We start from the raw sequence: 27,755 nt of genomic DNA, 5'->3' as shown, positions 1-27,755 counted from the left end.
TAAGCACATTGTTCTGCAGCTAATGTTAATAAAGCCAGTTAATGAAATAAAGGCTGGATAGTTCACGACAACAACCAACCCGAAATTATACAAAACTGTTGCACATTGTAGCTGTCTCTTGGCAACGGCACGCACAAGGCACTTATGCGCGTATGCTATCAATCTGTGTGTTTGTTTTTTTCTGATGCTGTTTAGATATTGTTGGAGTATGTTCATGTCTGACTTGGTTTTTCCTATTGTGTTTTTAGCTTTCTGATTCGTAAAGAATGTGACATGTGATCCCGACCGATTGTCATGGTAGCCGGTCTGCTATGGGAAAATATCCAGACCAGAAATCAGCCAATCAGAGTGCGCAGCCATATAATAACGAATTTTATCAAAAGCACCCTAAAAAAGTGTAGCGAGTCCCGAACAAAGGGGTAAATCTATGCTCTCGGATCTCAGTACCACATGTATTGATCTCAAATGTTTTGGTCCATAAGAATCATGTACTGAGTTTTATTGATAGCACATTAAAAAAGTGTAGCAACTACCGAAAAGGGGGTAAATTTGTGCAGAGGTGTCACTGAGCAGCGGGGGCTCAATGACACGGTCTAGATGTGTAATTGTGTTCTGAAGCTTTTGATTAACAACATGGTTTGCAGTTGGACGAGTGGTTCTGAGATCATAGTGGATTAGTGCATATGGTGCCAAGACTGTACCAGTTCCAAGATCATTGGTCCCGGGGGTCGAGAGGTTCGAAAGGTCGCTAGAAACCCAGAACCAGCAGGCGTTTGTGACAGAGAGCTGCGAGTTTGAGAAAAACAAGTAACAATAGATAAAAGCAAACAAAGGGAGCGAGAAGCGTCGGACCAGCTGCATCGGGAGCGGATCACATTTGAGGAGTAGTGAAAGAGAGAGAGCAGGAAGAAGGAGAAAAGAGGAATGAAGAAGGGAAGTGAAGTAGGAGCTTGGGAGAGGCAGAGAGGGAGCAATTTAATGCTGTAATTAAGTTCCTGATAGCGCCTTGAGAGATGTGCTTTGGAGTAGCTCCAGGACAGCTTTGCATTGCACCAAAGGGCTTCAGCCCACAATGTATGCTTCTACATCGTCTGAACAAAGTGAAATTTAATACGAGCAGAGTCTCCAGTGCTCTCAGGCCAATTGTGAATGTTTGTCGGCTTCAGCAAGTGATTCATCGACAAGAGAAGGCGCAAAGGAGATGCAAACAGGCAAAGAGATGAGGCTGTGAGAAAACCATCACTTGCAGTCAGTGTCACATTTCCCTCACACATTGTGATGGAGAAAAAAACAACTGTCGGCCTGACAAGTGCACACAGACCATCATTATAAGAGTACAAGAAAAAACATGCCCCAGAAAATGTTTCATGTTTGCAGCTTTGGCGTCTTGTTTCTGCATTCCAAGTTGTTGCGTCGCCGACTGTCATGGCAATCACCATCTTTGGCTTCTCCTGTTGTTGCTCGGGGGGCACCACGGCAGATCTGATTTGCAATGCAGCTCCAGATGCAGATGGAAAATGGGCCACAGGTAGCCTTGAACCAGAGACCTTCTCTAGTGCTAGTTTTGTGCCACATTCATTCGTAGATATATTTGTACATGGACAATATGCGGTATTCCACAAATGATATAAGGGTGGCAATTTGAAATGAACAGGGTGCTGGCAGGCGTGGGAATCTAAAGCAAAACTTCAGGGGCCTGCAGGCATGCACCCCCCCCCCCCCCCCCCCCAAAAAAACATTTGGTTAAAAAAATGGTGGTGGGTACCAATTGGTGGCTTCTTTTTTGCATTTTGAGTATCATTTATGTTTTCTTTGTGTGCTTATTAGTTTAGTAGAACTTGTTATATAACCAGTAATAAGCATTTAACCAGGTTTCATTTCAGCACTCCCCCTGCTCTCTCTCATCTCTCTATCTCTCTCTCTCTATCCCTTCTCTCTCTCTCTCTCTCTCTCTCTCTCTCTCTCTCTCCTTAGCTCTCATCTCTCTCATAGCTCTCTCTCTTCCTGCACCCCCACCACTACTCACTCACTCACTCAGGACTTATGACCCTTCGTCTCGACTGAATATCATTGTATTTCTAATTCAATAAAACGTTGTAAGGCTGCCCTTCAATGTGTTGCTGTTACGGTTAGTCTAATTTAGCCGAACCATGGAAATACTTTAAAACTCACCGTTTGAGGAAGTTGTCCCACCGCATTGACAGGCGTGTCCAGTTACCGGAACAGTCTGCTAACACAGACATAATGTTGCAAGGCACATGATCAAACAATAAATTGCCATCATAACTTGGTATTACTCCACAGATGGCTTCTGGTTATGAATTCAGTATGAGTCACTTTGGAATCAACCCAGTGAGCTTTTTACATTGAAAGATGTTTAAAACGTCTATTATGCCCACTATTGAAAAGGCATTCAAAAATGGTTCAAGAGTGAAAGTCTTTTCAACAACCGCACTCTTTTATTACGAAGCCACGCTGTTGTAACACGTGCAGAATGTGGCTTGGCATTGTCTTGATGTAATAAGCAGGGACGTCCCTGAAAAAGACGTTGCTTGGATGGCAGCATGTGTTGCTCCAAAACCTGGATGTACCTTTCAGCATTGATGGTGCATCACAAATGTGTAAGTTGTCCATGCCATGGGCACTAACACACCCCGAAACCTTCACAGATGCTGGCTTTTGAACTTTGCGCTGGTAACAATCTGGATGGTCTTTTTCCTCTTTTGTCCAGAGGACATGATGTCCATGATTTCCAAAAACAATTTGAAATGTGTACTCATCAGACCACAGCACACTTTTTCACTTTGTGTGTGTCCATTTCAAATGAGCTCGGGCCCAGAGAAGGCGGTGGTGTTTCTGGATATTGCTGATATATGGCTTTCACTTTACATGGTAGAGTTTTAACTTGCACTTGTAGATGTAGCGACGAACTGTGTTAACTGACAATGGTTTTCTGAAGTGCTCCTGAGTCCACGAGGTAAGATCCTTTACACAATGATGTCGGTTTTTAATGCAGTGCTGCCTGAGGGATTGAAGGTCACGGGCATTCAATGTTGGTTTTCGGCTTTGCCGCTTACGTGTAGAAAGTTCTCCAGATTCTCTAAATCTTCTGATTATATTATGGACTGTAGATGATGGAATCCCTAAATTCCTTGCAATTGAATGTTGAGAAACATTGTTCTTAAACTGTTTTTTTCATGCAGTTGTTCACAAAGTGGTGATCCTCACCCCATCTTTGCTTGTGAATGGCTGAGCCTTTTTTATACCCAGTCATGAAACTCACAATTAGTGTCCTCAGTTCCCAAATGCTTATTGAGTGTTGTTAGAAGGAAAGGTGATGTAACACAGTGGTAAACATACCACAGTCCCAGCTTTTTTGAAACGTGTTGCAGGCATCCATTTCACATTACAAAGTTATCAGTTTGAACATCAAATATCTTGTCTTTGTGGTGTATTCAATTGAATATAGGTTAAAGAGGATTATTGTATTCTGTTTTGGTTTACATTTTACAGAGAGAGAAGAGAGAGAGGAGAGGAGGAGAGAGAGAGAGAGAGAGAGAGAGAGAGAGAGAGAGAGAGAGAGAGAGAGAGAGAGAGAGACCCTCATTCCATTCCTCGCCTCCTTCGGGCCAGCAGCACAGGCAATAGTTTTTCTTTTATTTATTTTTTATTTTTAATTGAGAACATCGCACATCACTCGGATCTGACATTTCTCGGGGATTGCTCACCAAAGACGGCACAAAAAAGGAGGATAAAAACGGATACGGCGGAAAGAAAGTAATCACTGTCGATGAACAAGTCGATGAGAATCGACCCCCGGCAGAATTTTGTGCCTCTTCCAACTCCAGTTAGTTCGCACCTGCGTCGTGCGCGTCCTGTTTCCCTGCGGATAACAGTGCATAAAAAAAGGGGAAAAAATCTTTTTGCGGCTTTTACGCACGGTGACACAGCGAACTGGAGAGCCGCAGATACGGTGCTGGACGCGCGATGCTGATCGGTAAGTGTTGTCCTCCTACTGCACTCTTAATGTGGCTGCGATCACTGTGGAAAAACACGAATATTTGGATGAATACTGCAAACACAACCGATTACATGATCGGGAAAATGATGGAACGTAGTGCATGAAGGTCTCCGAAAGGACGTAAATGATGCCGCACTGAAAGTCGCTGGTTTTGGTCACTAATATATGATTTATTTCCAGGCGCACTTCACAGATTATCAGTGTACCACTGAGCAGTGCGACTGTGACACAAAATTGGAATAAATTGGATTAAGAGAAATCACATCGTTCTGCGTGCGTCTTGACTGTGCGTCTTCATCCGGCCACCGGCGACCTTTTATATTTGATCCATTTTCATTATTGCATCGAAAAATACAACAATTTAAGATCAATTATGATAAAATTCGTTTCTCTTTGCTAAAAGGTGGACATATTTGACCTTTTTAATGCTTGGAAACCGCTTATTGCCGTGCGTACAAGTCACCAAAACTAAAATAGATCAAAAACATTCATTGGAAAATATTTTAAGAATGCTGAAATGATTAGCCATTTGCAAAACTAAATTTTGATCTACCTGTGAAATTTAGTTTTGCTTTTTTTGTATTTAAATGTATTAAATGTTTTATGCTTAATGTATTACAATGATATTGTAATGTATTATAATTAAAACTATCAGGAAAGTTTTCCCCCAGAGTTCACGTGGAGTTTCCAGATAATTAGGTGTTGCCTTGCTTTTATTAATAAAAATTAACTCCCAGGTCTCAGTCTGAGTTTGGAGTTTTAATAGAAATTGGCAGGATACTCCTGTTTTTTCTGTCATGGTGAAAAAACCTGGTTGGATTTGATGATGATTGATAACACAAAGCCAATTATTCTATCCAGCATGGTGAACTTCTTCATTTGCATAATAAACTCCATCTTATCCCTGATTATATCAAAATGAAGGTGCTTGTCTTTGGCGGTGGATGGGGAGGGGGGGACTGAGCTGAGGTTAATTACGGAACCAGCACCTGCTCTGCTCCTGTGCTCCACCCAAAACCGATTTTAATGCAGTATCATCCAAATCCAAATACTATTACACATCGTCACTGGAGAATCGGTCTTTGGGTCGTTCCTTCCATTTCCGAGAGCACGGAAGAAGATGTGCAAACGTAAAGGACGGCGTTATTGCAGGCATCCAGCAGGAATACGCTGATCGTCTCGTTGGCTGACTTGTATAAAATGGTTCTAATCTGGTGCACACAGACACAACAGGCCTTGGAATGTAACGGATATCACTAAAAGTGAGTTTGGGGGCAGCTCTGTGATCCCTGTGTTCTTAAAATGGCTTCGGTGCATGGACCAATGACTCATGCAAATGGATGCCACATTAGCATTTCTCCAGATATTTACTTCTCCTCCCAAACGCCACCTCCTAATCCTTCTGCTTTAGTGAATACGGAGCCTCAGAAGCCATCAGCGGTAAATGTTTTAAGAAAATAGCTCGAGCATCTTATGGAGCATTAACTGCTCGTATACACAGATCTTTGTCTCACTTTGGTGGACCACAGTAAGCTCGTGATTGCACACCATTTTGTCAGCTAACGGGTCTGGTGGTCACCGTGGTGGTGGTGGCGGCACCTCGGTGACCTTGCAGTGATCCTTTGTTGACCTGCTGTTGTATACCCCCAGACAGCGTGCAGGTTGTGGATCTGTAGGAGGAGGGCTGATTATAGGCCTGTCTTACTGGGAGTGAGTGCTATTCTTGTTTCACCCCTTAAACAAAAAAAAAAACGATCAGATTGGACAAGGGGGTGGGTGATGGAGCATATGGGGGAGGAGGGCTGAGATCTGCTAAATATGGTCTCAAGCTTGATCAGGCCTAATTACAAGGTGCGACGCTTGCAGCCTGTGACCACTCAGGAAGGTTGGCCACACCCAGGATTCAGGGTTTGAAGTCGAGTTTAAAAAACAAAAACAAAAATAAAACGATGTTTTCCTGCAGATGTTTCCATCAGTGCACAATCGTTCTTTCTCATACAGTTCAGTCTTACCTAAAAATACTGTTAATAATGACAGTTCTTGACCTTAAAACGACTGGGTCCATTTGCCTTTTTGTCCAGCTGTAATTTGCAGAGGTTCAAGAAGTTTTCAAAGCACCAGGGCAAGCACGGCACGTCTGTTTGAAGTGGTCATGCAGGTGGAGGGGGTGTAAATCAGCCGCTTTGCTTGACAACAGCACTGTTAGAAGGTTTTAAGCTACTTCCCGTGAACAGCACACTGCAAAAAAGTGGCATCTAAAAACACACAGTCTCAGGGAAAATGTTTTTCTGCGTGGACAGATGATTTTACTTGACAAGATGCCTTGAATTAAGATTATTAAATCTAGAAATAAGCATGTCAAGCACTTAAAATAAGAAATTTACCCTTAAAACAAGATAAATTATCTCAAACGTCTAAATCTAAAGGTTTTTTAATCTTGTTATACTGCACATTATTTGGTTCTTACCACGATAAAAACAAAACTTTAGATTGAGAAGTGTTAGATAATTACCTCCACCAATGAAGTGTTTTCACCAATGTTTGTCTGTTTGCATGTTTGTGAACAGCTTCCAGTCCACAATTTTTCATATATCGTTATGACATTTTTTTAAACTAAAGATTCATATCCTGATAGGCAAGAAGTGATTCAGTTTTCTAGGTCAAAGGTCAAAGACAGGAAAAAAATCTTGGAAAATTGGAAAAAAATCCCTATCTTTAACATTGAAAGAATTTTCAAAAATTCCTAACTCTGTCAATAAATATCAAATTTCTTTCATATTTGATAGTGTTATGTAGGGTGGTATCATTTATTCTAATCCAGTTAACATTTTTTTCCACAAATCTGATTGGTTAATCATGTGAGATTTCAGACCATATAATATCTGGTGTAAGGTCGCAAAATATTTAACCGTTTCACATTTAATGTATTACTCCGTGCCCTGACTGGCTGCGCCCTCTGCTACGTAGATGTCAATAATGGTGCTGTTAGCTGAGAGCGAAAGAAAGTCTCATAGCGATGACAATGCCGAAATGGATGAATTTAAGCTACCATACGAAAGTATTGATGTGGATTCTGATACAGCATTACTGTTTCACATTTGATGGATTTTCACATTTGATGGAGTACTCCGCGCCCTGACCGCTGTTGGCACGACGTTACCTCATGGTAAGCCTCGCCGATCGAATTACCTACAGAAAATAAACTATGCAAACGATGGCATTGGATTACAATGGGAATAACCCCCTTGTGTCTGATGATTTGTTGGACATTCGTGCAGGATTACGGTCACAAATATCCGTTTTATCAAGATGTCATTCCTGTCAATAGGCCAGCCCTCTGCGCAACTGCACATGCGTGCGCACGTGCAGTTCTCTCTCTACCCAAACTTTCATACCTCCCCCTGTCCACACCTCCCCCCTGTCGGGTTGACGTGCCCCTCTCTTTACTGCGTTGAACTCCCTGACCGAGCAACTGAGGAATGAAAATACAACAGAACTAAGTGTCTGTTGAATTTTAAAAAGTTAAAAATTTGCATGTGCACACTGTATTACAGCATAATATTGTTGGGACACGGAATTGTCGATTTATGCGATGAGATGCACAGTTCGACAAGACCGCACATCTCAACAGAACACCGGATCTGATCTGGAATACAGATTTTGTGGCCATTTAAATTTAACATTGAAAACCACATTTAATTTATATTTTACATTGTATCTTGGTAGAATGGCCTAAGCAGTTGGTCACCCCTTTGATTCTGGTCTGCTTGAGGTTTCTTCCTCATCAGAGGGAGTTTTTCCTTACCACTGTCGCCCCTATGCTTGCTCTAGGGTTGTAAGGTTAAATCTACTCCTGTGAAGGCCCTGAGTCAGCTTTGTTGTGATTTGGCACTATATAAACTAAATAAACATACACTAAATAAGTGGAGGTCAAGGTCACTGGGGACCAATATTAGATTGTTGTTGACCAGCCTTTCTAAAAGAGTGATTCATGGACCACTCTGTCTATGAAGGACCCCTAGTGGTCTGTGAGTATACTGGTAAAATGCCATATTTTAAATTGATATCATACTTGATATAATGACTCCAAAGTCATGATAAATGACTCCAGAGTCTAATAGTTACTAATATACACTCAACAAAAAATATAAACACAACACTTTTGGTTTTGCTCCCATTTTGTATGAAAGGTGCAGTTTTGTTTTATTGGGGGGGATACCAGTCAGTATCTGGTGTGACCACCATTTGCCTCATGCAGTGCAACACATCTCCTTCGCATAGAGTTGATCAGGTTGTCAATTGTGGCCTGTGGAATGTTGGTCCACTCCTCTTCAATGGCTGTGCGAAGTTGCTGGATATGGCAGGAACTGGTACACGCTGTCATATACGCCGGTCCAGAGCATCCCAAACATGCTCAATGGGTGACATGTCCGGTGAGTATGCCGGCCATGCAAGAACTGGGACATTTTCAGCTTCCAAGAATTGTGTACAGATCCTTGCAACATGGGGTCGTGCATTATCCTGCTGCAACATGAGGTGATGTTCTTGGATGTATGGCACAACAATGGGCCTCAGGATCTCGTCACGGTATCTCTGTGCATTCAAAATGCCATCATAAAATGCACCGTGTTCTTCGTCCATAACAGACGCCTGCCAATACCATAACCCCACCGCCACCATGGGCCACTCGATCCACAACATTGACATCAGAAAACCGCTCACCCACACGACGCCACACACGCTGTCTGCCATCTGCCCTGGACAGTGTGAACCGGGATTCATCCGTGAAGAGAACACCTCTCCAACGTGCCAAACGCCAGCGAATGTGAGCATTTGCCCACTCAAGTCGGTTACAACGACGAACTGGAGTCAGGTCGAGACCCCGATGAGGAAGACGCGCATGCAGATGAGCTTCCCTGAGACGGTTTCTGACAGTTTGTGCAGAAATTCTTTGGTTATGCAAACCGATTGTTTCAGCAGCTGTCTGAGTGGCTGGTCTCCGACGATCTTGGAGGTGAACATGCTGGATGTGGAGGTCCTGGGCTGGTGTGGTTACACGTGGTCTGCGATTGTGAGGCTGGTTGGATGTACTGCCAAATTCTCTGAAAATGCCTTTGGAGACGGCTTATGGGTAGAGAAATGAAACATTCATACATGAGCAACAGCTCTGGTTGACATTCCTGCTGTCAGCATGCCAATTGCACACTCCCTCAAATCTTGCGACATCTGTGGGCATTGTGCTGTGTGATAAAACTACACCTTTCAGAGTGGCCTTTTATTGTGGGCAGTCTAAGGCACACCTGTGCACTAATCATGGTGTCTAATCAGCATCTTGGTATGGCACACCTGTGAGGTGGGATGGAATATCTCAGCAAAGGAGAAGTGCTCACTATCAAAGATTTAGACTGGTTTGTGACATATTTGAGGGAAATGGTGATATTGTGTATGTGGAAAAAGTTTTAGATCTTTGAGTTCATCTCATACAAATGGGAGCAAAACCAAAAGTGTTGCGTTTATATTTTTGTGAGTGTAATAGTCTCAGTTAGTATATACTGTTGGAGTTGTAAGAAAACCTGTTGTTTAGGATATTTGGGGTTTTTTTATTGAATTAAGTGGACATTAGTCTGAAAAAGTTTGAGAAACACTGCCATAGACCTTACTGTCTTCTTGCCCATGGGTACTATTATCTAGTACATTAAAAGTGACAGATGTTCATTTTACTCTGGTAGGAAATCATGCATAAGGTTGCTAAAGGATCCTGCAGATCATGAGGGACAGTTCTTTCATTCTCACAGGATCCTTTACTGAGATGACACAGACTAATAGGAGTGGAGGTAATGAAAAATAATAATAAAAAAAGTCTCTTGGACTGCAGATTTGTCATGTCAGGTGAGCAGTCCTGTTGAGCTATAGAGCGACAGGTTATTTGTCTCTTCTGTGTGTGCGGTGGTGGATGTGCCACAACTGGAGAGCCGCCACCTTCATCCTTCTGGCCCACAGGGGATGATGGGAGGCTCTGCAAGGAGCTCCATCCATCATCATGTCTTGTTGATTCCCACATGTGCACATGCACACATTCATGCCTGCAAACACATCCAAGAAATCCGGTCTGCATAGAAGCGTCAACTCAAAGATGCCGGAAGGCTTGTTGGCAGAGTAAATTTCCAAATTCAAGTAAGTGATCACATTAATATGAAAAAAGGTTAGAATAAATTTCTCTGTGATATTAGACCATAAACTGACAGAAATACTGATTGACAACATGTGTTTTTTGGCTAGTACTGATTATTAGACATCAGGGTGGCCGATATGTGCATGTGATAACATACAACAATTTAATAATAATAATACCAAAGGTGGCACAAAATAGCTGTGCTTAAATCAACATTTCTTTAACGCTGCTATTGTCTTCTGTATGGTTTGTGTTCAAATCTGACTGTTTTGTCCAGTTTTTAACACCATTTCCCCACTGTTTCAAACCTACTTGTCAGATGTTACTGCACATGGCCTCATGAGCACAGACACTGGCCAAGACCGTTTATCTCAAATTGCATTTAATCAGCATGATTAATCGTCTACATAATTAATCGTGTACCACAGCTTCAAAATCACATATGCATAGACGATCAAAGGCGACAAACAGGTAAGGCAAGATTAACAGTTTCACTGTATATTGTGGTGAGAAATTTGCATGATTCCAAAAGTTCTAAGATTTCCTATCCAGTGGAATAAACTACAAAAACAAATCTGGTCCATTCTGCAGGATTCAGTCAGTGAGTCTCACATAGCAAAAACCCATGTGTTACGGATGAAGGAGTGTATGAATATGTTGTTAGATCCCTCTCTCTGTACATATATAGAGATATATGGTTATATCTCTACATCTATATATAGATATGCATCTATATAAATATAGAGATATTGAATTATTTGTTGACATCACAACTTCTTGGAGGGACTGTCTAATGTGTAGATCAAAGGATAATGCAGAATCAAAGATAACCTTGAAATGAACTTCAGTAACAATAAAGAGCTGTGTTGGATACATTAGTAAAATAATTGCTCTGGACTTGCACCAAGCTTGTGGTGTCAGTCAAGAAGACTTGAGGGTGTAATTGCTGCCAAAGGTGCATCAGCAAAGTATTGAGCAAAAGGGTGTAAACACTTATGTACGTGATTTTTTTTTTAATAAATTTGCAAAAATTTCCAAATAACTCTTCATGTTGTCATTATGGGGTGTTGTGAGTAGAATTTTGAGGAGAAAAAATAAATTTACTCTATTTTGGAATAAGGCTGTAACATAAGAAAATGTAGAAAAAGTGAAGCGATGTGAATACTTTCCAGATGCACTGTAATACACATTATATAATAAAATTCACATTATTATTACAACTATTACATAGTTGCGTATTATAACATACAATATGACATGGTACAATATACAACATTTCTATTAGTAAATAGTAAGTGGACTGCATTTATATAGGACTTTTCCATGTGAATCAGAAGCTCAAAGTGCTTTATAATGATGACTTGCATTCACTTCACATACACACTCATTCACACACTGATGTCAGGGTGCTGCCATGCAAGATGCTCACTAGACACGGCAAACTGTTTTATGTTGGATTGATAACTGATCAAAAATGATTGTTTTGTGATGCTGGTGCTGTTGAACATTATGTGGATATTTATTTATTTACTTATTCAGTTATTGTCTTAGCTGCTTGTACAAATTGCATGAAGGGTGGGCCTAACGAACTGTGGCTTCAGTGTACACCTTTTCAGTTTTAATCTGAAGCAAATACATGTACATAAAAAGTGGAAAGCACACTGCAAAAAGGGGGTGTTTAAAAACAATATAAAAACATTAAATCTGAGGGAATTAATGATTACTCTGGAAATTAGTCATTTTACTTTGTAAAATTTACTGTGTAATGAGTGCCACTCTGCACCTCATTTTCAAATAGGAGAGTGATTGGGGCACATTTGATTAAGATACAATGTAAAAAAGGTAAGTCCCTTTGGATGCTCCGTTGTTTGCAATGGGGTCGCCACAGCAAATCCAAGGTGCATCTGCATGTTGAAATGGCACAGGTTTTACACCGGATGCCCTTTCTGACGCAACTCCACATTACATGGAGAAATGTGGCAGGGGTGGGATTTGAACCCAGAACCTTCTGCACTGAAACCAAGCGCATTAACCACTTGGCCACCACCCCTACTGATATAACATGGCCTCTGGCAAATTTGACCTTGCTTGGACAATTCCAGAACTGGCCTCCATATGAGTGCCAATTTTGGTGGACATTGTAATGAAAATCAACATTTTGCCTTTTGAACCCAATAACTTATGTGCCTGAACCAAAACAAACCCTTTAAGGGCAAGTTTGGTGTTGGCTGTCATCCACAAACAGTTTGATGGAAGCTGACCAGAGGACCTGCGACAAGTAGGCAACAATCAACACCGTCTAATACTGCTCAAATTACAGTATGGGTGGTGTGTGTGTGTGTGGTGTGTGTGTGTGTGTGTGTGTGTGGTGTGTGTGGTGTGTGTGTGTGTGTGTGTGTGTGTGTGTGTGTGTGTGTGTGTGTGTTTTGTTGGTGTTTTAATGTGCACACCAGCAATAGGTTGCGTTAGCACTGTTTGTTTTATTTTCCTTCTTCTTAATATATTATTCTTCTTGCTCCAGACTCTATTATTGGTCTCTGCAGGAGGAGGTGATTTGTGTTTAAAGGAGGATTCTATTCATGGAAAATCTCTCAGCATTGTGTATCATAGATCTCACTTGGTGCTTTTCATTTTTGTTCTGAAGAAGCGCTTGAGAGGGAGTCACGCCCCGTATATGCACAGTGTGACGTCTCCTATGGCTGTGCCACGAAGCCCCTCTGCCGAAATGCATTTGTGCCTCTTCTCTGATGATTGCAGTCTGATTGTGGCATAATTTTGAGTCCCAGGAAGAAGGTCTCATTTGTTATTTTGAGGAACTGACAAGGAACTGTAGTGTTTACCATTTTTATTTATTCATTCATTCTCCATTAAGGCTTTTCGGGTTTGCAAGTCAGTTGTATCCAGCTGCGTTTAGAATATCAGAGCTACGCTGACGTTTCAGGGATTCAAAATAATATATTCCATCTCACACCATCCACATTTAACTGGTTTTGTACAGCAAAGAACTACCTGCAATAAAATGACACGTACCTTATTTAGAAGGTATTTGCTTTAATGTTTGGATTTTTGTCTGTGAAACTTACCAGTGAGGTTCCCTGCAATTATTTGGGCAGATACAATTAATGGAGTCAGTCAATCAGCAAGTCAGTGGCTGCGTAAAATTTCTCTAAGTAACACCATAAAAAATTTTAAACACTGAAATCAGTCATCCATTTTCTTTGTAATGATATGGTGACATAATGGTGCCCTGTGCAAAGAATAAACGACTCTCCCTCTGTGTGTTGTTAGCTGAGCTTTTCTGTTTCTTGTTTACATTGTCAGGACACCGCATGCACATGCTTATTGCATGAGATTCTCTTGTACACATCAAGCAGTAAACTTCTGTGGTCTCAGATGAAGCCCACCAGGAAAAAGAAAAAGTTACAGTTCCTTGAATGGCCACTTGAGGCTGGCTCCTAAAGCGAGCAAGTTCCCATTCAAATCCTTGTTAGTATATTCAACTTTCGAGCAGAAATAAATATGTTTACAGCCTGGTACACAAAAAGGTTTTGGTCTCTGTAGCTAGTTTCCTCCTTCATGACAATATTAGGAATTCTTTTCAAACTTTTTACTTTAAGACATTTTAAGCCATAAGGTGAAGGGTGTGGTCCCTCTGAGTGACTGCTGTTGTGCCGATCCCAACTCTTGTAATTTCCTTCACTTACTGTCCACTTGATGCGGCTGCTAGCTGTTGTGAAGGGCTTTGTCTGTTGCTTTGAACATTTTTTTAACAAACACCAGGACAAACATGACTTGTGTCGTGAAATGTCCTAACGGATCATCTAAAGGGCCAGTAACATGGCACTTAACGAAGGGCAATGAAGCCCAAACAAAACAAGAAATCCGGACTTTCGTTTGCATCGTTTAACCTTCGTGCACCTTCGTTCCTGCAGCTGGTGCTTCGTCAGGATTTTTAAACTGTCAAAAAATTTTAACGAATCCAGTCAAAAACCTCTATTCATCCAGCTGTCGTTCTTGACGGTTTATCATTTGCTTAGTTTTTGTAGAGTTAGCATTTAGCTTGATTTCGTTCGACAAGCTGAATGTTTTAATACAGTGCAGAAGCCGGTTTGTGAGCACTGCTGCTGCCACTGCATTCAAGTACTGTCAGAAATTACAGGGCAAATCAGCCTGTTTACTTGGATTTTTTTTTTTATCTGGGTGTGGGGGTCAGCTTCACTGGGCTTACATAGGCCAGAATTAATCTTTTGTGTGGATACAATGAATTATTTTATCAAAAATAAAATGAAAACCAGACTCCTGCCACAAGTGTAGGAATGACAATCCAGCCCTTCTGTACATGTGGCAACAGGTAGATGATTCAGATGATTATGTAAGAGCTGTTCTGGAAGGCAGAATTCACGTTGTGGATCAGCTGCAGCTGGTTGAAAGAACTGCACATGGGGTGTTAATGCGCAGCGTTCACACAGACGGATCAATTTACAGCTCTGATATATGCGGTTTGTTTGAAGCATGGAGATCAGCATTAGCTTTGGTTTCATTTTGTTCCTCTTTAGTTCCTTTTGCGCTCTTGATTCGCAGGCTATTCGGTGATAAACCTCGTTCGTCCACTTTTTCTCAACGATTTGTGAATTTTTTTTACTTTTTCCCTACATTCAGGAATCATTGTATGCCATGTGACCGGGCCATAAGACATCTCTACTGTTGTTCATAGAAGTTCATAGAAGTCTCTCCAAACAGGAGGCAGCTTGAATCTTTATTACCAGCAAAGGCTTTTGCACGAACTATTAAATGTGTTCAATACTTTTTCCCTGTCTAATTCCATTTTATTAAACATAACAATTTTTGTACTTATTTGTTTTGGTTTCTTTGTATGTGTGGATTACTTGGGTTATTATCAACACCTGGTGAAAATTCTATGTCAATAGCACCTTTAGAGATCTATTTACTGAGAAAAATGGTGACATGTTAAATACTTATTTTCTCTGCTGTATTGGTAGATTACATCTTTTATTTTGGTGAGTGACAAGATAGAATAAATTGTTTTTGAGTAAATGTGTTTACATACTGTTGGAGACAAACTCGATCATTAATTCTTAAAAGCGAAGAAGAGAAAAAAAAAATGGACCCGTTATGGTAAAACTACTTCAGATAACATTGGTCAACATGATTTTTTTTTTTTTTTTTTCCAACGGATTTTGGGTAATTTGGGGGCACTGAATCTGGTGTTAGTTTTTGCCAATCACATCATGTTTTTGAGATATGAAAACATATATCTATATATATCTTATATCAAGCATTGAAGCAAAAGCTGCAGTCTCACACATCTCTTCAGTGCCATAAACGATATTCCGGCTCTTTGTTCACATTTCGCAATCCTGGTTTAAAAACTACACTTGAAGCTGCTTTTGTGCAGGATTAGAGGCATCAAACTCATGAGTGAATGAGCAACTTTTGTGTAATCCATCAATATGCATGCAGATTGCAAAAAAAAAGAGAAAAAAATGTGATGTGAAAGAGGAAATCTGAGCTCAGATTTGGATTCAGCACCCCAAAATGATCCTAAATCAGTTCTCACAGTCAATGCAAGAAATGTTTTTTTGGACCAGTGTTTTTGTGTTAAGTTTGTTCAGTTACTTATGGCAAGAACATCTTGATTGTTTCATTTCAACTCCACTGTGGTGATGTAGAGAGGAAAATTTACAAAAATAGTGCCACTGTCCAAATATGTATGGCTTTATGTGTAAATAAATAAAGTAAAATATATCACCATTATTCACCTGTAAAAATCCTAAAGGATTCTTCTAATCCAATTGCATTTGTTCCGCAAATCTGATTAGTTAATTGCGTGAGATTTCCGACCATAAAATATCGCAGCCGTTGACGGTGGCAAAATATTTGACCATTTCACATTTGATGTATTACTCCGCACCCTGACTGCGTTGCTACGCAGATGTCAGTAATGGTGCTGAGAGCGAGAGAAGCTAGTGCATCGACGACTATCCCGAAATGGGTGAATTTAATCTATCATACGAAAGTATTGATCTGGATTCTGATATATAATTACTCAGTGCAGTTGACGAGATGGAGAAATCTGTGGGTCTGCTCACAGAATTTCCAGTTTGGCATGAAGACGTTGTTGCCACGGTAAGGTTTGTCGAGCCGAACACACCCTTTCACAACAATTCGGAAAGTGGCCAAGCGGAGAAGCATCTCGTCCAGGTTGAATTACATACAGAAAAATAAACCGTGCAAATGATGGAATTGGATTAGAATGGGAATAACCCCCTTGTGTCTCATTTGTGGACGTTAATGCTGGATTACGGTCACAAATATCTGTCGCTCAATTTGTGACTGTAAAATCCAGCATTAACCCTCTGGGGTCCGAGGGCATTTTTTGGACATTTCACTCGCCCGGCATAAATGTTTTATTATTGCTGTTAACAGCTGTCCCTGCATCCCACAATCAAGTCTTTTTTTCAGGACCTTGTAGCACGGGCCGGGGCGGAGGATTAGCAGCAATCTTCCATTCCAGCTTATTAATTAATCCAAAACCCAGACAGAGCTTTAATTCATTTGAAAGCTTGTCTCTTAGTCTTGTCCATCCAAATTGGAAGTCCCAAAACCAGTTTTATTTGTTATTATCTATCGTCCACCTGGTCGTTACTGTGAGTTTCTCTGTGAATTTTCAGACCTTTTGTCTGACTTAGTGTTTAGCTCAGATAAGATAATTATAGTGGGCGATTTTAACATCCACACAGATGCTGAGAATGACAGCCTCACACTGCATTATCTATTATTAGACTCTATTGGCTTTGCTCAAAAGTAAATGTCCACACCACCCTTTAATCATATGTTAGATCTTGTTCGACTTATGGTATGGAATAGAAGACTTAACAGTATTCCCTGAAAACTCCCTTCTGTCTGATCATTTCTTAATACATTTACATTTACTCTGATGGACTACCCAGCAGTGGGGAATAAGTTTCATTACACTAGAAGTCTTTCAGAAAGCGCTGTAACTAGGTTTAAGGATATGATTCCTCTTTATGTTCTCTAATGCCATATACCCACAGTGCAGAGTAGCTACCTAAACTCTGTAAGGAGATAGAGTATCTCGTCAATAGTTTTACATCCTCATTGAAGACAAACTTTGGATGCTGTAGCTCCTCTGAAAAAGAGAGCTTTAAATCAGAAGTGTCTGACTCCGTGGTATAACTCACAAACTCGTAGCTTAAGCAGATACCCCGTAAGTTGGAGAGGAAATGGCGTCTCACTAATTTAGATCTTCACTTAGCCTGGAAAAAGAGTCTGTTGCTCTATAAAAAGCCTCCGTAAAGCTAGGACATCTTTCTACTCATCACTAATTGAAGAAAATAAGAACACCCCCCAGGTTTCTTTTCAGCACTGTAGCCAGGCTGACAAAGAGTCAGAGCTCTATTGAGCTGAGTATTCCATTAACTTTACTAGTACTGACTTCATGACTTTCTTTGCTAACAAAATTTTAACTATTAGAGAAAAAATTACTCATAACCATCCCAAAGACGTATCGTTATCTTTGGCTGCTTTCAGTGATGCCGGTATTTGGTTAGACTCTTTCTCTCCGATTGTTCTGTCTGAGTTATTTTCATTAGTTTACTTCATCCAAACCATCAACATGTTATTAGACCCCATTCCTACGAGGCTGCTCAGGACGCCCTACCATTATTTAATGCTTCGATCTTAAATATGATCAATCATCTTTGTTAGTTGGCTATGTACCACAGGCTTTTAAGGTGGCAGTAATTAAACCATTACTTAAAAAGCCTCACTGACCCAGCTATCTTAGCTAATATAGGCCAATCTCCACTTCCTTTTCTCCAAAAGATTCTTGAAAGGGTAGTTGTAAAACAGCTAACTATCATCTGCAGAGGAATGGTCTATTGAAGAGTTTCAGTCAGGTTTTAGAATTCATCATAGTACAGAAACAGCATTAGTGAAGGTTACAAATGATCTTCTTATGGCCTCGGACAGTGGACCTCATCTCTGTGCTTGTTCTGTTAGACCTCAGTGCTGCTTTTGATACTGTTGACCATAAAATTTATTACAGAGATTAGAGCATGCCATAGGTATTAAAGGCACTGCGCTGCGGTGGTTTGAATCATATTTGTCTAATAGATTACAATTTGTTCATGTAAATGGGGAATCTTCTTCACAGACTAAAGTTAATTATGGAGTTCCACAAGGTTCTGTGCTAGGACCAATTTTATTCACTTTATACATGCTTCCCTTAGGCAGTATTATTAGACGGTATTGCTTAAATTTTCATTGTTACGCAGATGATACCCAGCTTTATCTATCCATGAAGCCAGAGGACACACACCAATTAGCTAACTGCAGGATTGTCTTACAGACATAAGACATGGATGACCTCTAATTTCCTGCTTTTAAACTCAGATAAAACTGAAGTTATTGTACTTGGCCCCACAAATCTTAGAAACATGGTGTCTAACCAGATCCTTACTCTGGATGGCATTACCCTGACCTCTAGTAATACTGTGAGAAATCTTGGAGTCATTTTTGATCAGGATATGTCATTCAAAGCGCATATTAAACAAATATGTAGGACTGCTTTTTTGCATTTACGCAATATCTCTAAAATCAGAAAGGTCTTGTCTCAGAGTGATGCTGAAAAACTAATTCATGCATTTATTTCCTCTAGGCTGGACTATTGTAATTCATTATTATCAGGTTGTCCTAAAAGTTCCCTAAAAAGCCTTCAGTTAATTCAAAATGCTGCAGCTAGAGTACTGACGGGGACTAGAAGGAGAGAGCATATCTCACCCCATATTGGCCTCTCTTCATTGGCTTCCTGTTAATTCTAGAATAGAATTTAAAATTCTTCTTCTTACTTATAAGGTTTTGAATAATCAGGTCCCATCTTATCTTAGGGACCTCGTAGTACCATATCACCCCAATAGAGCGCTTCGCTCTCAGACTGCAGGCTTACTTGTAGTTCCTAGGGTTTGTAAGAGTAGAATGGGAGGCAGAGCCTTCAGCTTTCAGGCTCCTCTCCTGTGGAACCAGCTCCCAATTCAGATCAGGGAGACAGACACCCTCTCTACTTTTAAGATTAGGCTTAAAACTTTCCTTTTCGCTAAAGCTTATAGTTAGGGCTGGATCAGGTGACCCTGAACCATCCCTTAGTTATGCTGCTATAGACGTAGACTGCTGGGGGGTTCCCATGATGCACTGTTTCTTTCTCTTTTGCTCTGTATGCACCACTCTGCATTTAATCATTAGTGATCGATCTCTGCTCCCCTCCACAGCATGTCTTTTTCCTGGTTCTCTCCCTCAGCCCCAACCAGTCCCAGCAGAAGACTGCCCCTCCCTGAGCCTGGTTCTGCTGGAGGTTTCTTCCTGTTAAAAGGGAGTTTTTTCCTTCCCACTGTAGCCAAGTGCTTGCTCACAGGGGGGTCGTTTTGACCGTTGGGGTTTTACATCATTATTGTATGGCCTTGCCTTACAATATAAAGCGCCTTGGGGCAACTGTTTTGTTGTGATTTGGGCGCTATATAAAAAAAATTGATTGATTGATCCATTTAAAATGGCCTCTAATTAATCCTACAAATATAGAGGTAAGCCTACACCGGACCTAGTGATCATGGAGAAAGACCAACACCTTGAGCCCAACATTTGATACTGGTTGCTGATCTGTGATCTGATCCTGATCTTTTTGGAATCACTCATCTTTGATTCTGACTGGTGACTGCTGATCCTGATCTTTGATCTTGACTGCTGATCTGTGATCCTAATCTTTGTTTGGGATCACTTTCATTATGATTGGTGAGCTTTTATCTGGAACTTTGATTCTGATTGATGACCTTAATCCTGATCACAGACCTGATTTTTTACTAATCACTCATCTTAAACTTCAAACCTTAAGGAGGTTATGTGTTTGTGGCTGTCCACGATCCTGGAATTAGGATCAATAGACAAATTGTGACCCTTTGATCATTATTGCTGAACTTTGATCATATTCATTGGACCTGTATGTGGGGTGAATTGAAAACAAGATTTAAAAACAAAAATCATCAGAATAAAAGGAATCAGCATCAAACTTCAAAGATGTGATCCGTACCTTGATCGGGATTAAAGGTGGCTGGGTTTTTTTTTTATATTACTCTGTTACAGATACCTAGTTGCTTTCAGTTTACTTTTGGATTAACCAGAAACAGCTATATTTGATTAGACAGAACTTTAATTAGTTACTTACTCAGTTTCTCTGACTTTATGTCCCTTATTTATTCTAACTCAACTATTTACAGATACTCCAAAGTTTATCACTGTTCTTTATTATTATCCAGTAAGAGACAGACAGGATCAGAATCCAAGGGATCAGTTTCACTGATCAAGGATTAAAGGCATGGTCTCCCCCTTGATCAGAATTGGCAGTGACGTTATCAGAGATAAACAGCAGGTTCAGGATCAAAAGCTCAAACATCAAGCATCAAAGGCAAGAGCTGACCTTTGATCAGGATCTATGGAGTCATTATCAAAGATCAAAGCCAGGATTGGAATCAGAGGAATTATAAGAACTGATAAAGTGGTTAAAGTGGCCGGCGATCGCCTTAATATTTATTTTCTTCTTGTTGCATAATGCTGACAAATTAGACTGTATTTGTTGTCTTTCTGATGCCTGATTCTGTGTTTTGTCTCTAGTTTGAGGTCCGGCTCCATCCAAAGATGGGTGTGGTGTTGTTTCTGAAACCCTCCTGTCCTGTGCACCGGCAACATTTCCTGTATATTTGTTTTGTGAATTGTTTTGTAATTTGTGTCGGTATCATGGTCCAAGCATAGGGTCACCTCTTTGAGTCTGGTCTGCTTGAGGTTTTCTTCCTCAGAGGGAGGTTTTCCTTACCATTCTCGCCTGTGTTCTTGCTCTGGGGGTTGATAAGGTTAGACCTTACTTGTGTGAAGCACCTTGAGGCAATTTTGGTGTGGTTTTGTGCTATAAATGAAATAAATTGAAATTAAATTGAATAAACACAGTCAGGTCTGGTCTAGGAACATGTGATGGTATTGCACTTTGCCATATGCACCACCTTTCACATGCCCCTGGATTCTAACTGGCAACCATGCAAAAATATTTGCAGTCAATTCGGACCATTGTCCAACTGCAAAGATATTGACACAAAGTTGGCTAAAGTGTCGCGTTGCCCAACTAACGTTTTTAGCCTGGTACAGAGGAGGCTAATCTTATTTTAATCGACAAAACTTTAGGGTCTTACCTCAAAAAATGTCAGCTACCATGTACCAACACTGATGGAACAATGGAGAGCACCCCTATGTCACTCATATTCCTCCAAAAGGAGAGCTTCCTCCGCTTTTGGCCATGGTTGTAGCAGATGACGTGTGACAGTTCTCATATTAGCCACCAGGCGTTGCTGTTACACTGAGCAGCATTGTGTGCGCATAAAGGTTTGACTGAAGTGTAGAAGAAGAAACTGAAAAGTGAAACTGCTAAGCTAAGAGCTAAGCACATTGTTCTGCAGCTAATGTTAATAAAGCCAGTTAATGAAATAAAGGCTGGATAGTTCACGACAACAACCAACCCGAAATTATACAAAACTGTTGCACATTGTAGCTGTCTCTTGGCAACGGCACGCACAAGGCACTTTATGCGCGTATGCTATCAATCTGTGTGTTGTTTTTTTCTGATGCTGTTTAGATATTGTTGGAGTATGTTCATGTCTGACTTGGTTTTTCCTATTGTGTTTTTAGCTTTCTGATTCGTAAAGAATGTGACATGTGATCCCGACCGATTGTCATGGTAGCCGGTCTGCTATGGGAAAATATCCAGACCAGAAATCAGCCAATCAGAGTGCGCAGCCATATAATAACGAATTTTATCAAAAGCACCCTAAAAACAGTGTAGCGAGTCCCGAACAAAGGGGTAAATCTATGCTCTCGGATCTCAGTACCACATGTATTGATCTCAAATGTTTTGGTCCATAAGAATCTGTACTGAGTTTTATTGATAGCACATTAAAAAAGTGTAGCAACTACCGAAAAGGGGGTAAATTTGTGCAGAGGTGTCACTGAGCAGCGGGGGCTCAATGACACGGTCTAGATGTGTAATTGTGTTCTGAAGCTTTTGATTAACAACATGGTTTGCAGTTGGACGAGTGGTTCTGAGATCATAGTGGATTAGTGCATATGGTGCCAAGACTGTACCAGTTCCAAGATCATTGGTCCCGGGGTCGAGAGGTTCGAAAGGTCGCTAGAAACCCAGAACCAGCAGGCGTTTGTGACAGAGAGCTGCGAGTTTGAGAAAAACAAGTAACAATAGATAAAAGCAAACAAAGGGAGCGAGAAGCGTCGGACCAGCTGCATCGGGAGCGGATCACATTTGAGGAGTAGTGAAAGAGAGAGAGCAGGAAGAAGGAGAAAAGAGGAATGAAGAAGGGAAGTGAAGTAGGAGCTTGGGAGAGGCAGAGAGGGAGCAATTTAATGCTGTAATTAAGTTCCTGATAGCGCCTTGAGAGATGTGCTTTGGAGTAGCTCCAGGACAGCTTTGCATTGCACCAAAGGGCTTCAGCCCACAATGTATGCTTCTACATCGTCTGAACAAAGTGAAATTTAATACGAGCAGAGTCTCCAGTGCTCTCAGGCCAATTGTGAATGTTTGTCGGCTTCAGCAAGTGATTCATCGACAAGAGAAGGCGCAAAGGAGATGCAAACAGGCAAAGAGATGAGGCTGTGAGAAACCATCACTTGCAGTCAGTGTCACATTTCCCTCACACATTGTGATGGAGAAAAAAACAACTGTCGGCCTGACAAGTGCACACAGACCATCATTATAAGAGTACAAAGAAAAACATGCCCCAGAAAATGTTTCATGTTTGCAGCTTTGGCGTCTTGTTTCTGCATTCCAAGTTGTTGCGTCGCCGACTGTCATGGCAATCACCATCTTTTGGCTTCTCCTGTTGTTGCTCGGGGGCACCACGGCAGATCTGATTTGCAATGCAGCTCCAGATGCAGATGGAAAATGGGCCACAGGTAGCCTTGAACCAGAGACCTTCTCTAGTGCTAGTTTTGTGCCACATTCATTCGTAGATATATTTGTACATGGACAATATTGCGGTATTCCACAAATGATATAATGGGTGGCAATTTGAAATGAACAGGTGCTGGCAGGCGTGGTGAATCTAAAGCAAAATTCAGGGGCCTGCAGGCATGCCCCCCCCCCCCCCCCCCAAAAAAAAACATTTTGGTTAAAAAAATGGTGGTGGGTACCAATTGGTGGCTTCTTTTTGCATTTTGAGTATCATTTATGTTTTCTTTGTGTGCTTATTAGTTTAGTAGAACTTGTTATATAACCAGTAATAAGCATTTAACCAGGTTTCATTTCAGCACTCCCCCTGCTCTCTCTCTCTCTCTCTCTCTCTCTCTCTCTCTCTCTCTCTCTCTCTCTCCTCTCTCTCTCTCTCTCTCTCTCTCTCTCTAGCTCTCCTCTCTCTCTAGCTCTCTCTCTCTCCTGCACCCCCACCACTACTCACTCACTCACTCAGACTATGAACCTTGTCTCGACTAATAATCATTGTATTTCTAATCAATAAAAGTTGTTAAGGCTGCCCTTCAATGTGTTGCTGTTACGGTTAGTCTAATTTAGCCGAACCATGGAAATACTTTAAAACTCACCGTTTGAGGAAGTTGTCCCACCGCATTGACAGGCGTTGTCCAGTTACCGGAACAGTCTGCTAACACAGACATAATGTTGCAAGGCACATGATCAAACAATAAATTGCCATCATAACTTGGTATTACTCCACAGATGGCTTCTGGTTATGAATTCAGTATGAGTCACTTTGAATCAACCCAGTGAGCATTTTTACATTGAAAAGATGTTTAAAACGTCTATTATGCCCACTATTGAAAAGGCATTCAAAAATGGTTCAAGAGTGAAAGTCTTTTCAACAACCGCACTCTTTTATTACGAAGCCACGCTGTTGTAACACGTGCAGAATGTGGCTTGGCATTGTCTTGATGTAATAAGCAGGGACGTCCCTGAAAAAGACGTTGCTTGGATGGCAGCATGTGTTGCTCCAAAACCTGGATGTACCTTTCAGCATTGATGGTGCATCACAAATGTGTAAGTTGTCCATGCCATGGGCACTAACACACCCCGAAACCTTCACAGATGCTGGCTTTTGAACTTTGCGCTGGTAACAATCTGGATGGTCTTTTTCCTCTTTTGTCCAGAGGACATGATGTCCATGATTTCCAAAAACAATTTGAAATGTGTACTCATCAGACCACAGCACACTTTTTCACTTTGTGTGTGTCCATTTCAAATGAGCTCGGGCCCAGAGAAGGCGGTGGTGTTTCTGGATATTGCTGATATATGGCTTTCACTTTACATGGTAGAGTTTTAACTTGCACTTGTAGATGTAGCGACGAACTGTGTTAACTGACAATGGTTTTCTGAAGTGCTCCTGAGTCCACGAGGTAAGATCCTTTACACAATGATGTCGGTTTTTAATGCAGTGCTGCCTGAGGGATTGAAGGTCACGGGCATTCAATGTTGGTTTTCGGCTTTGCCGCTTACGTGTAGAAAGTTCTCCAGATTCTCTAAATCTTCTGATTATATTATGGACTGTAGATGATGGAATCCCTAAATTCCTTGCAATTGAATGTTGAGAAACATTGTTCTTAAACTGTTTTTTTTCATGCAGTTGTTCACAAAGTGGTGATCCTCACCCCATCTTTGCTTGTGAATGGCTGAGCCTTTTTTATACCCAGTCATGAAACTCACAATTAGTGTCCTCAGTTCCCAAATGCTTATTGAGTGTTGTTAAAGGAAAGGTGATGTAAACACAGTGGTAACACATACCACAGTCCCAGCTTTTTTGAAACGTGTTGCAGGCATCCATTTCACATTACAAAGTTTATCAGTTTGAACATCAAATATCTTGGTCTTTGTGGTGTATTCAATTGAATATAGGTTAAGAGGATTATTGTATTCTGTTTTGGTTTACATTTACGAGGAGAGAGAGAGAGAGAGAGAGAGAGGAGAGAGAGAGAGAGAGAGAGAGAGAGAGGAGAGAGAGAGAGAGGAGGAGAGAGACCCTCATTCCATTCCTCGCCTCCTTCGGGCCAGCAGCACAGGCAATAGTTTTTCTTTTATTTATTTTTTATTTTTAATTGAGAACATCGCACAATCACTCGGATCTGACATTTCTCGGGGATTGCTCACCAAAGACGGCACAAAAAAGGAGGATAAAAACGGATACGGCGGAAGAAAGTAATCACTGTCGATGAACAAGTCCGATGAGAATCGACCCCCGGCAGAATTTTGTGCCTCTTCCAACTCCAGTTAGTTCGCACCCTGCGTCGTGCGCGTCCTGTTTCCCTGCGGATAACAGTGCATAAAAAAAGGGGGAAAAAATCTTTTTGCGGCTTTTACGCACGGTGACACAGCGAACTGGAGAGCCGCAGATACGGTGCTGACGCGCGATGCTGATCGGTAAGTGTTGTCCTCCTACTGCACTCTTAATGTGGCTGCGATCACTGTGGAAAAACACGAATATTTGGATGAATACTGCAAACACAACCGATTACATGATCGGGAAAATGATGGAACGTAGTGCATGAAGGTCTCCGAAAGGACGTAAATGATGCCGCACTGAAAGTCGCTGGTTTTGGTCACTAATATATGATTTATTTCCAGGCGCACTTCACAGATTATCAGTGTACCACTGAGCAGTGCGACTGTGACACAAAATTGGAATAAATTGGATTAAGAGAAATCACATCGTTCTGCGTGCGTCTTGACTGTGCGTCTTCATCCGGCCACCGGCGACCTTTTATATTTGATCCATTTTCATTATTGCATCGAAAAATACACAATTTAAGATCAATTATGATAAAATTCGTTTCTCTTTGCTAAAGGTGGACATATTGACCTTTTTAATGCTTGGAAACCGCTTATTGCCGTGCGTACAAGTCACCAAAACTAAAATAGATCAAAAACATTCATTGGAAAATATTTTAAGAATGCTGAAATGATTAGCCATTTGCAAAACTAAATTTTGATCTACCTGTGAAATTTAGTTTTGCTTTTTTTGTATTTAAATGTATTAAATGTTTTATGCTTAATGTATTAACAATGATATTGTAATGTATTATAATTAAAACTATCAGGAAAGTTTTCCCCCAGAGTTCACGTGGAGTTTCCAGATAATTAGGTGTTGCCTTGCTTTTATTATAAAAATTAACTCCCAGGTCTCAGTCTGAGTTTGGAGTTTTAATAGAAATTGGCAGGATACTCCTGTTTTTTCTGTCATGGTGAAAAAACCTGGTTGGATTTGATGATGATTGATAACACAAAGCCAATTATTCTATCCAGCATGGTGAACTTCTTCATTTGCATAATAAACTCCATCTTATCCCTGATTATATCAAAATGAAGGTGCTTGTCTTTGGCGGTGGAGTGGGGAGGGGGGGACTGAGCTGAGGTTAATTACGGAACCAGCACCTGCTCTGCTCCTGTGCTCCACCCAAAACCGATTTTAATGCAGTATCATCCAAATCCAAATACATATACACATCGTCACTGGAGAATCGGTCTTTGGGTCGTTCCTTCCATTTCCGAGAGCACGGAAGAAGATGTGCAAACGTAAAGGACGGCGTTATTGCAGGCATCCAGCAGGAATACGCTGATCGTCTCGTTGGCTGACTTGTATAAAATGGTTCTAATCTGGTGCACACAGACACAACAGGCCTTGGAATGTAACGGATATCACTAAAAGTGAGTTTGGGGGCAGCTCTGTGATCCCTGTGTTCTTAAAAGGGCTTCGGTGGCATGGACCAATGACTCATGCAAATGGATGCCACATTAGCATTTCTCCAGATATTTACTTCTCCTCCCAAACGCCACCTCCTAATCCTTCTGCTTTAGTGAATACGGAGCCTCAGAAGCCATCAGCGGTAAATGTTTAAGAAAATAGCTCGAGCATCTTATGGAGCATTAACTGCTCGTATACACAGATCTTTGTCTCACTTTGGTGGACACAGTAAGCTCGTGATTGCACACCATTTTGTCAGCTAACGGGTCTGGTGGTCCACCGTGGTGGTGGTGGCGGCACCTCGGTGACCTTGCAGTGATCCTTTGTTGACCTGCTGTTGTATACCCCCAGACAGCGTGCAGGTTGTGGATCTGTAGGAGGAGGGCTGATTATAGGCCTGTCTTACTGGGAGTGAGTGCTATTCTTGTTTCACCCCTTAAACAAAAAAAAAAAACGATCAGATTGGACAAGGGGGTGGGTGATGGAGCATATGGGGGAGGAGGGCTGAGATCTGCTAAATATGGTCTCAAGCTTGATCAGCCTAATTACAAGGTGCGACGCTTGCAGCCTGTGACCACTCAGGAAGGTTGGCCACACCCAGGATTCAGGGTTTGAAGTCGAGTTTTAAAAACAAAAACAAAAATAAAACGATGTTTTCCTGCAGATGTTTTCCATCAGTGCACAATCGTTCTTTCTCATACAGTTCAGTCTTACCTAAAAATACTGTTAATAA

At 41.1% G+C, this 27,755-nt stretch overlaps 1 protein-coding gene and 1 long non-coding RNA gene across 4 annotated transcripts in view; one reads left to right on the top strand and one right to left on the bottom strand.

The window, feature by feature from the left end:
• Window positions 1–27,755, bottom strand: part of LOC117527550 — a 250,767-nt gene that overhangs the window by 33,021 nt on the left and 189,991 nt on the right. The window contains exon 2 of the long non-coding RNA XR_004565557.1: window positions 8,647–8,652. This is a non-coding gene — a long non-coding RNA (uncharacterized LOC117527550). The remainder of the gene's footprint in view (window positions 1–8,646; window positions 8,653–27,755) is intronic.
• Window positions 1–27,755, top strand: part of znf385c (zinc finger protein 385C) — a 453,093-nt gene that overhangs the window by 240,286 nt on the left and 185,052 nt on the right. The window contains exon 1 of one of the 3 annotated variants that reach the window (XM_034189946.1): window positions 3,681–3,997. The exons of 1 other annotated variant lie outside the window; for it this stretch is intronic. In XM_034189946.1, the coding sequence (XP_034045837.1) occupies window positions 3,988–3,997 (10 nt within the window). In that variant the 5' untranslated portion in view covers window positions 3,681–3,987. Of the gene's footprint in view, window positions 1–3,680; window positions 3,998–25,642; window positions 25,702–27,755 lie in introns of those variants that run through there. One more of the 3 variants, XM_034189947.1, reaches the window with a different exon arrangement.

This window comes from Thalassophryne amazonica, chromosome 16 (genome assembly GCF_902500255.1).
Source record: "Thalassophryne amazonica chromosome 16, fThaAma1.1, whole genome shotgun sequence".
Taxonomy (NCBI): Eukaryota; Metazoa; Chordata; class Actinopteri; order Batrachoidiformes; family Batrachoididae; genus Thalassophryne; species Thalassophryne amazonica.
The sequence above is the reverse complement of the archived record's forward strand: the minus strand, read 5'-3'. Positions and strand labels throughout refer to the sequence as shown.